Here is a 10,774-nt window from a genome sequence, read left to right as displayed (position 1 = left end):
CATTCACAGCCACCTGCTGCGGTCCGTTTTCATGCCCTAGTACAATTATTGGACCAAGCACGGAGAAAGAGGGGTTATGATGGAAAACAATGAATGAGAAGAGGATGATGATAACTATCCCATGTTCGTTGAATACGGTGATACTGCAAATGGGGGTTGTTTTCCATAAGAAGGAAATGAAGACAATGAAGCAGAAGATCAAAAGTCACCAGATGAGCCTGCTGATGATCTTGGTCGGGCCATTGCTGATGCAAGGAGAGAATGTGAAACTGAAAAGGAAAGGTTGAACTTTGACCAGATGTTAGAGGGATCACAACAAATTGTTGTACCCAACTTGCGAAGATGGCCAGAAAAAGCTAGGTAGCACACAGGAATTGTTGCGATGGAAGGTAGAGAGAACGGTATCACTGAATCAGTATTTGAAAAGTTGCTGAAAATAATTAAGAAGCAGCTTCCAAGGGGTAACGAATTGCGCGCCAGTACGTACGAAGCGAAGAAGGTTGTCTTCCCTCTAGGATTAGACGTGCAAAAGATACATGCATGCATTAATGACTGCATCCTCTACAGCGGTGAGTACGAGAATTTGGATGCATGCCCGGTGTGCACTGCATTGCAGTATAAGATCAGACGAGATGACCCGGGTGATGTTGAGGGTGGGCGCCCTAGGAAGAGGGTTCCTGCCAAGTTTATGTGGTATGCTCTAATAAAAATGTAACACCTTCACACATGTGTGCATCTTCTGATGGCTAGCAATCAAGGTGTTGGGGGCTTTAATAATATTTGCACGTAAAATCCATTTTTGTACTATAAGAGCCAAAAACGGTCTTTTTGTGAAGCACATACCAAGAAACCATTTTAGTTTATATTTTATTTTTTGAATTACTTATGATTGATTTAAAATGTGACCAAAACAGTGGGCATGAACATTATTATCTAGGGGGGTGTAGTCTTGCAAAAGAAACTGTGTATCTATAATAAAGTTGATAGTTGGGAACATAAAAATGACTTTCTGAAAAAATCATCAGCAAACTATCAAACACCTGTAGTTCAAATTTGCCGCCCCTTCCATATGAATACACCACTATTTGTCCTTTCGGTGAGAGATAGCTAGAAATATTTTGAGATGCAACTAGTTGGTGATTTCTACACACAATGTGGTCTACTGGTCTGAAAATTTGGATGGTCCAATTTTAATAATTTTTTTGTAGGTGTTTCACAAAAAAAACAATTTTTGCCACTTAGAAAATAAAAAATGGATTTTTTGTGAAAAGACAATTAAAAACCAAACATCAACATTGATTGACATCCCAAGATGCACGTATATGCATAATATGTGGTCATTTGAACAAACTATGCCATAATTTTGGTTCTGGGATTCTCTTGCTATATCATTTTATGTGAGGCCATATGCATAAGAATTTTTTTTAAACAAAACATTTATATTTTTTTGTTTTATGTGATATATTACTAGAAACTAAAAGTATCATGCAACCAAAAAAATCAAATGCAAACATAACTAAATCATACATAGGGAATAAAAGATTTTATGCACAAAAAGGTAAAGGATCTATGCCAACGGCATTGTTGTCGGCATAGCCCTGTACCGTCATGCGTTTGTCAACAGTTGGTCACCAACGCCACGTGTCTACGATCTATGTTGACAGCCGAGCTATACCGAGGGCCACCATCGACATAGCTCCATTGATGCCTACGGCCTGATTGTGCTCTGGGCTTAGCTCCAGCTATGCCGACGGTTTTGTGCCGTCCGTAGCCATCCTGAGCCTACACCGACGATCCCGATAAATAGCCGTCAGCATAGCTCATGGTCGTCGGCATATCACTTTTTCCGTGTAGTTGTCTCCTGACTCCTCAAGCATGGAAGAGAAACACGATGACGACGTGCTCATCACGATCGTCCATGAGAAGCTTTATCATTCAGTGCCGACGGCTACGGGCCGTCGCCAGCATCTCCACGGTGCACGGCAGACGGCGTATCCATGGATTACGGCGCTGGTGTGCCAGTGACGGCCTTGGTCACAACTTCCCTGACCGTCTCCTCCTCCCACTTCGCACCCGACGCCAACTGCAACGGAAGCAGGGGTTAATTAATAGGTTCAGAGAGTGTGATATCATGGGTTTTACTTTTCATCAAAAATCTTGCGGTCAACGTACGAAACAGAGTCACGAATCTGATTGGTGCGTTCCATTGTTTGCACTCAAAGATTCGTATACGCTGCTGCAACGCAAATGCTTCTTTTTTTTTGGGCTCGCACGTTGACACATGCGTTCATACAGGCCAGATTGCTATTACTAGGTGCTAACGTACTTTAGTTTAGTGAAGTGATCCCAGTAACATATGATCAAACTGAAAAGTGCTAGTAGTCCATTATACTGTACCCCTCAGTCTTAAATGGTAATAATAAGTTGACTGGTTAAGAACTAAACTGTACTGTACCTTGAGGTGCAATGTCAGGATTGCTCGATGAGGCCCGTCGTCGATTCTCATGGACATCAGGCTGACGTCTTCCCCGATCTGCTCTTTCAGACACTGCAGCGTCCTGACCACCGTGTCCGTCGTGTTGCTGCGCGCCGGCCACATCCCGATCTTCACGGTGCAAATCTCCCCACTCTGATCACCCTCCGCCGTCGTTATCTGGATCTCGACATGCTCACCGGCCTCGGTCTTGTCTTCGTCGGCGCTGGCGCCGCTGGTAACGCGCTGGGCCAGCTGCGCCTGGAGTGCTTGGTTCTTCTCCTCAAGCTCGGAGACCTTGGACTTGAGAGAAGTCAGGTACTCCCTCGCAATGATCAGTATCGAGGTCTTGTCCTTCTACAGCCAGAAGAGAAGATCGAAACAAATTAGTTAATTAGTCAAAGAAGCAGCAGTAGCTACAGTACTAGCTAGTGAGACCTTGGACTTGATAGAAATCTACCTTGGAGCCGGGAGGGAGGACGGTCTTGAGGGCGTGGAAGCTGTCGTTGAGCTTCTCCCGGCGCTTACGTTCGGATATCATGTGCTGTAGCTGGTTTCCCGACGATTCGGCAGCCAACATCTGCTCCTGCGGCTGCTGGTAATAGTACTGCTGATTCTGTTGCTGCTGGCTGTACTTCATCGCCGTGTGCATCTTTTCAAGGGCTGACATGGCCGTCTTGAACATCCTCTGCCCGCATGCCGGCTTTGTCAGCCTCCTCCGGGGGGAGAGGTGCTGCTCGTAGCGCCTGAACGCGCTCGCCCTCGTCGACATCCCACTAGGCGCCATTCCGGCCGGCGTGTCGTGGAAGCTGGCAACGTACTGGTCGTCGTAAGGGAGCACCACTCCGGCGGGTGCCACGAATGAGGACACCTCGGGGAATTGGAGGCTCATCTGCGGGGCCGAGAGGACGTCCGGCGCCGTGGAGCTGATCTCCGGGCTGCAGGATAGCGAGGCGGAGCGGAAGGAGGTGGAGGCTGAAGAGGAGGAGGGAAAGCTGCAGGCAGCGGCGGCGTGGTGCGAAGAGAGAAAGTCGAAGTCGTCCATGACGGTGCTGATATCACCGGAATGGGCGGCGCCGCCGTACGTAGCTGCCTCGACGTCGTCCAAGTTCATTTCCATCCTGATCTGCAAGTTCCCACACACCAAAATTAGAGGCTCGGCTTATTGGCTACATGATCTGGTATTCCGGTGCATGCATGCACAAGATTATTCAGCATGCTCGAACTCATTCTTGCCTGGTCGAGGTGTTGCTGAATCTGTGAGTTGAGGAGCATTTCATGCAGCTGCTCCTCCTCCCTGTACTGCGACGCTGAAAGGGCGTAGCTGCACGCACAAATCAAGAGCACGTAATCAGGATGAGATGATTTGCTCATACTCCGTATACTATTGCAGAGTTCCCGAACAATTTGCGGTGGCTGTGTGAATTAAGTAGAGGTCCGTAGGATGCACCTGGCGGCGTAGCCGCACATGTAGCCGATGTTGCCGCCAGCGCCGCCGCTGTTGGCGGCGTCTCCATGGAACCAGCTGCTGCTATCCATGCGTACCCGGGTGATTGATTCAGTCTGGTCTTGGTCGCCGGGGTTTGGTGAAGCACCAACACCTAAGTATGACACCGGTTTGGATTTAGATCATGAGATATTACTAGTGGAGAAGATCGATACTGTGCGAGGCACACACTAGGAAGCCAGTGTGTAGTCTTGTGTTGGAGGCGATGGATCCGGTGTGTATTTATAGTATGAGGGTCGTGGATGGCCACGTGCGACAATCCCACTTGCTAGACTCTAGTTAATTCCACTTTTAGTTTATTTGAACCTACGTTAGACTAGTCATAATGGGGAGTATCATATAGTAGTATCATGCATATGATACTAGTGTATGATACTATCTTCACAATGCATAGTATCATGTAGTAGTATCATATGTTACATGTATTTAATGATTTGTAGAATCTCAATGCAAAAGTGTGTATAAGATTTGTTTAGCATTACATTTTTTAGTTCTACGTGTTATGATACGGTATCTATCTATGATACTACTATCATCTCTTTCATCATTAATTGATGTGACACATCAGCTTTTTGCATGCATGTAGTGCATGATACTACGTATGAGACTCCCATTGTGAGTAGTCTTAGCTGATGACGCACAATGCTGCTAGAATCATCAATAGGTGAAGACCTGGCGATTGGCTGTGGGTTTAGTCCTCGGTCCATTCTGTTTGGCCGGAATTTATCAGCTTTTGGGCATTGGATTGGTCAATGGAGGAAGCAGGGGGGGCATGGCCCGGTAACTTCTCACTTACGAAGCTGCACAAAACAAAATCGTGATCAGGCAGAACTTGGCTATATACTAAGGGTACGGTGACTAAAAAGTGAGTTATAAATTATTTTTCTTTTGGGCAACATCTTACACCCTCTATCTGCAAACAAGTGCATTTATAGCCTTAGAGTTATTGAACTTTTGCCAACTTTATAAGAAGAGTAATACCGTTTATTACAATAAATTGTATCACTAGATACGTATAGAAATATAGATTGGCAATATACACTAGTAGAAAATCTGTCATCAGTACCGGTTCCAGAGGGGCATTCGTACCGGTTGAGCAACCGGTACAAATTATCCGGCACAAAAGCCCCCCCCCCCCCCCCCCCCTTCGTACAGGTTGCTTACGAACCGGTATAAAAGGGGCCTCCATGTGGGCCACCAGGAGAGCTCAGGGCCAAGGATCTTTGGTACCGGTTGGTAATACGAACCGGTACCAAAGGTTCCCCCCCGCGGCAGGGAATTTGCCCAAATCTCTGCCGCGGCAGAGAATTGGATTTTTAGGGTTTTTGGAGGGGTTTAGGGATATCGGTTTGTTTCATATCGCGTCGATGCACCAGAAACGCGTTTGGGTTTAGGTAGTACATGAAGATCAAGATGATGCATAGCAAGTTGGTGCATATAATATAACACACATGTAATTGCATAAGATCGCAAATTAAGTAGCACTATGCATGAAGATCGATCTTCATGCATAGTGGTACTCTCCGAGGCGTACTCTATATATGTCTATTACATGTAGCATAGTGGTACTCTTCGAGTCAACTATATGTGTAACATGTACATCTTCATTCATAGTGGTGCTCTGCGAATGGTGGTATGACGTCCCGAAGGAAAAATCCCGCCAATTCCTCGCCTATTGCTATGAAGCGGTCATCGATTGAGAGCTTGTTCCGCTTTCTTGCCAACTATAAAAGAATAAGATACAAATGAATACATGAAACAACTATTACTGAAACTCAGCACAACTTATGATAAGAAAACAAATTTGTGAAGATTGTTTTTGTACCTCTTTATTTCTTTCATTATTCGTTCTCTCGCTGACAATTCTGCGGATGTACTCGCAAACGAAGAATCCACAGAGATCGGTCCCTTGTGGTTGTTGCGGGCATTTCTTTACAAGAATATAATTCAATCAAACAATAGTCAAGTATGATAATTAAAAGGTGTGTGGACCTAGGTAGTACTACTTACTTTCGCACGCCATCGCAGCTTCGGTGTCCATTCACGGGACGTATCTTCCTTGATGAAAGTTTGCCATACGCTGCTCGACAAAAGAAAATGCATAAAAGAGTCATCAATTAGTTCAAAGCAGGAAATTAACGAAACAAACCGATAAGAATTAAAATTACCTTCTGAGCATTAAAAAACAAGACACGTATAGTTCCGATTTTTTGCTTAGTGAGTCAAAGACTTCAACTTCTCCCATTTCCATATTGATGACGAGAAGAATAAAGTGAAACCTACGCACGTTTCAATATGTAGTGTCATATATATAAGTCATTAGTTAAAATTTTGACATACGGTGAGCAAAATATAATGTGTTATAAGACAGTAAGACTCACTCGAAGTTGTAAGGCCAAATTATTAGCTTTTTGTCACGTTGTCGCTTCAAAAACCTTAGCAAAGTCTGCGGTGTATCCTTGTTATAGAGGGGATTCTCTATGGTTTTAACATGCATCGTGTGCGGGTCAATGAACCCAATGTCTGTGATATCGTCCCTTTTGCATTCAAGCATCTTCGATCTGCATAATATAGCGCACAAAAGATTATAATCTGCAGACAATGAACGAGCTGAGCTAAAGACTTCTCAAATTAAATAAATAAATCACTTACAGACAATAGCAACTGATGATTGATTTGTCGAGCGCCCGGAGATTGTATAACTGAAAGAGTTCGGCGAAGTCAACGTTCACACAGTACTCCTGGAAGTAGTGCTCTTCCCTAACTCAAACCATGATAGTCTCGATCCCTTCCTTTGAGGCCTTAAGGTACCACGAATGCAAGTTACGCATACATGTTGGTACCTTCCTGAGATTCTCGACCAAATCTTTCCCTTGAACAAACTGATATGCTCGTTCAGCGAAGGCGTAATCAGTTGCGTCTTGTCGGGAACTTTGAACGGTCTTCCCGTCAAACACCTTGAGAGGGGCGACCGATTGAACGGGTTGTTGTCCGAGCTGGTAGACACTGTGTATCCCTTTTATCTCCCTGATACCCGATTGAACGGGTTTTGTCGCCTCGATCATCTTGTCATACGACCTTTCAATAGAACGCGCATAGTCAGATGGCGGCGATGGTACAGGGTCATATAGATTGTCAACGGTACGCACAACTTTCACCGGATCTAGTGTCTTCTCGAAAGGTATCTCTGGCACTTTCGGTGCAAACCATTTCTTCAACTCGGCCTGAACGGCCTCCGTGTTTTCCTCTGGAGTTTTTTCCCAAGGTAACTTCTCAAAGAGGGCGGCAGCTTGTTTCTCCTTTCTAGCTTTCTTCCTAGGCGGCGTACCGTTCCGCTTAACGGACGCTGTCTTACGTCGCGGAGGATCTCGAGATGGTGGACTCACGCTGGGGTCCCTCTCAGGTAGGTGTGGACTTGGCTGCTCACCAGGACTGCCACCAGGAGGAGTCGATGGCATTTGCTGCTCATGTGTAGGAGTCGGTGGCCTTTGCAAAAGGACGACGTACTTCTTCGGCCATAGGGCGAAACCGTGCTTGACATCGGCCAGTGTCCTCTCATCTTCACCTCTAGGAATATCAAGCTCCACTGTTTCAAAACCCGGAACAACTTCATCCACCCCGACACGAACACAGCCAGGTGGAATGGGCATATGATGGTGCATTGCTCCATCTTCACTTGGGTACACATAGCCGACCGCCACCTTAACGGACGTGGTCCTGAATAACATATGTAGCTCGCAATCTGTCTTCTCCGTGACATAATCCACGGGGTAGCTTCCTCCACATCCGTCAAGATGCGAGGAACCGACACTGCTTCTTCGCTGAGATGGGGCAGCATCGGCTTGTGGATCCTGTAGAAACAGCGGCTGATCAGGTGCCCTCTGATTTCTCTCAAGAGCCTCCACCCTAGTTAACAATTTCGTTACAATGTCGGCGTCCTTCTTCTTCTTTCGCGAACGGCTTCTATAAGTGTCAGCGCTGTCCGGCCACGCTTCCTTCATGGTGAGACCTGGGCGAGCTCATACCCGTCCAACATGTTCAGGGTTCCCCAGAGCGAGTGTCAGCTCGTCATTCTCTCGATCGGGAATGTACTCTCCCTTTCTGACCTTTTCAATTGCATCTACAAGCTTCGGTACAATTGCCTCAATTTTTTCCTTCCATTTTCCCTTCGCAACGATCAGCCCTGTCTTTGGGTCCAACCCTGCCCCATGAGCGAACAACCAGAACTTGGACCGTTCGGGTCAGTCCCATGTCTGTGGAGTGATTCCATCATCCATCAGTTTATTCTCAAACGCTGTCCACTTCGGAATGGCACTCTTGTAGCCACCTGACCCCAAATGATGCGGAAGTTTCTTCTTTGAAGCATTTTCGGTATTTTTCTTCGATCGGGACACAAAAGTAGACGATTTCTTATACTCCTTAAATGCGGCCCAGTGATCTTTTATCTTCACTAGATTATCATCGAATACTGGATCTTCATTCTTATATTTGTCCCATAAATTTTTCTTGAAGCTCTGGAATTGTATGGCCATCTTCTTCAATGTCCATTCCTTGACTTTATTCTTCTGGCCTTCCATCATGTCTTCCGGTAGGCTGAACTTTGTCAGTAGCGTGTCCCAAAGAAATTTTTTCAGCGTGTCGTTGACATAACTAGCACCACTCTCCGGGTACTTCGGCTTATGCCACTCTTGAATGCTGATCGGTACATGGTCCCTAACAATAACTCCGGCTTGACTTGTAAATTTGCGGCAAAACTCCTTGGGATGCACTGGTTCACCATTATCCTTGAATGCCGTGAGGGCTAACCTGCCCTCGCCCTTTAGCACCCGCGTCGGGCCTCGTTTTATTCTAACAGACTTGCTCGATGATCCAGAAGGCTAAAACAAAAAATTATTCGTTAATAAGTGCAATACAAATAAATGAATGCATCTAGGGATGAACACAGACTAATTGATACATAGATATACACCTCGCCAGAGTTTGTGATGGACACTTCATTGTCTTTTCTAACTTGTTCAGACTCAAGTCCCTCGCCAAAATCATTCAGAAAGTCTTGGTACTCGTTGTCATCTCCATCGTCGGGTTCCGGACCACGGGCACTCTCATAGATCAATTTCTGCACCGCTTCTTCCCCCTCCTCATCTCGGACGAAGGTGCCGTCCTCCATACCTCAATGTCACTACAAAATTAAGAAAGCAATTGTATTTCATTCATCATGTAATGATCATATAACAGATTGCTAGATGGATAACAATTGACTCGATGTCTCGGCGCCACGGTCACAGACTCGGCGTTCCCCTCCTCCTCTCGCTCTTCTCGACCCTAACACTACTCGGCGTTCCCCCTCCTCCTCTCGCTCTTCTCGACCCTAACACTACTCGGCGGCGCGCACCTCTCGCTCTTCTCGACCCTAACCCTATCATCATGCAGCTTTTAAAATTCTACCGAAACCAGTTTAAAGCGCACCTGCACATAATGAAACAATGTACTGTAATACCCTTTTAAACATGAAGAAACCAAATGAAATATAATCCTGGAACTTGTTCTGCCCATAAACAGAACTTACTGAAACATCCTTCTGAACTATACGTGGTCGCTATATCTTTCACAGGTCCAAAGAGTTTCATGCATGTTTTTCATCCTGTTCCGGAAGTTTGAAATTTAAAATTCCTAAAGTATCAAATAATGATCTTTTTAAAATATCTCATCAGTACGAATGTGAAGGTCCAAAGGCCTTTGTACATCTGACTTTATATTAGCTGGTCAATTTTTTTGAATGAATATTAAAATCGACATTTGGGTGTGGGAGCTGCTAACACAACATATACTTGATTACTGAAATAAGAACAGCAATTCGAGGCTGAGTTTAAGGCGAAGATCAGGCCGTCGCCGTGGGCGTGGACAGCCACGGCCTCACCGTCAAGGATGCCATCAACAACATCCTCTTCGTGCTCGGCTTCAACGCCTTCGGCGGCTTCTCCGTCTTCCTCCCCTTCCTCGTGCTCGAGATCGGCAAGCCCGACGCGGCCGGCCTCCGCACCCGCCTCCGCGACGAGGTCCGCGCCGCGCTACAGGAGACCGGCGGCGAGGTCGGGTTCGCGGCGGTGGCCAAGGGCCGGATGCCGCTGGTGCGGTCCACGGTGTATGAGGTTCTCCGGACGCGCCCGCCCGTGCCGCTGCAGTTCGGCCGCGCGCGGCAGGACTTCGTGCTGCGCTCCCACGGCGGCGAGGGCTTCGCGGTGTCCGCCGGGGAGATGCTGTGCGGGTACCAGCCACTGGCCATGCGCGACCCGGCGGTGTTCGACCGGCCGGAGGAGTTCGTGCCGGACAGGTTCGTCGGGGAGGAAGGGGAGAAGCTGCTCAGCTACGTGTACTGGTCCAATGGCCCCGAGACGGACGACCCCGCGCTCGGCAACAAGCAGTGCGCCGCCAAGGACGCCGTCATTGCCACCGCCTGCATGCTCGTCGCCGAGCTCTTCCGCCGCATTTCCTCGAACACCTAGCGCGCGTGCGTGAGGGGAGGCCGGCTGCGACCGCGGCGCGGCAGCGACGCGCGCGGGCTCCTCCCGGCGAGGCGCGCTGCGGCCAGGGAGGCGAGGCGAGGGAGGCGAGGCGAGGGAGGGAGGGAGGGGTGCTCACCTCGGTGAGGGCGACGGCGGCGGGGAGAGGTGGAGCGGCGCGGGCGACGCGGCGACGACGGCGGCGGCTTCGGTGAGGGCGACTGCGGCGGCTACAGCGAGGGCGACGGCGACGGCGATGGCGACGGCGGCCGCTACGGCGACGGCGATGACGGA

The 10,774-nt window shown here is 47.8% G+C and overlaps 2 protein-coding genes across 2 annotated transcripts; one reads left to right on the top strand and one right to left on the bottom strand.

Moving 5' to 3' along the window:
- Positions 1-1,485: 1,485 nt before the first annotated feature.
- LOC127341476 (putative transcription factor bHLH041) lies at positions 1,486-3,621 on the bottom strand. The gene is made up of 3 exons (XM_051367329.2): positions 2,934-3,621; positions 2,456-2,830; positions 1,486-2,083 (listed from the first exon to the last, which is right to left on the bottom strand). The coding sequence occupies exons 1-3, from the start codon at positions 3,591-3,593 to the stop codon at positions 2,003-2,005; spliced, it is 1,116 nt and encodes a 371-aa protein (XP_051223289.2). The 5' UTR covers positions 3,594-3,621; the 3' UTR covers positions 1,486-2,002.
- Positions 3,622-9,463: 5,842 nt separating this feature from the next.
- LOC127339330 (probable inactive linolenate hydroperoxide lyase) lies at positions 9,464-10,483 on the top strand. Its single transcript, XM_051365194.2, has 2 exons — positions 9,464-9,470; positions 9,852-10,483. Exons 1-2 carry the CDS (start codon positions 9,464-9,466, stop codon positions 10,481-10,483), a joined length of 639 nt encoding a protein of 212 aa, XP_051221154.2.
- Positions 10,484-10,774: the final 291 nt, after the last annotated feature.

The sequence above is a fragment of the Lolium perenne genome, chromosome 3 (genome assembly GCF_019359855.2).
Source record: "Lolium perenne isolate Kyuss_39 chromosome 3, Kyuss_2.0, whole genome shotgun sequence".
NCBI classification, from domain to species: domain Eukaryota; kingdom Viridiplantae; phylum Streptophyta; class Magnoliopsida; order Poales; family Poaceae; genus Lolium; species Lolium perenne.
Note: the sequence above shows the minus strand (reverse complement) of the source record. Positions and strands in the feature narration are given on the sequence as shown.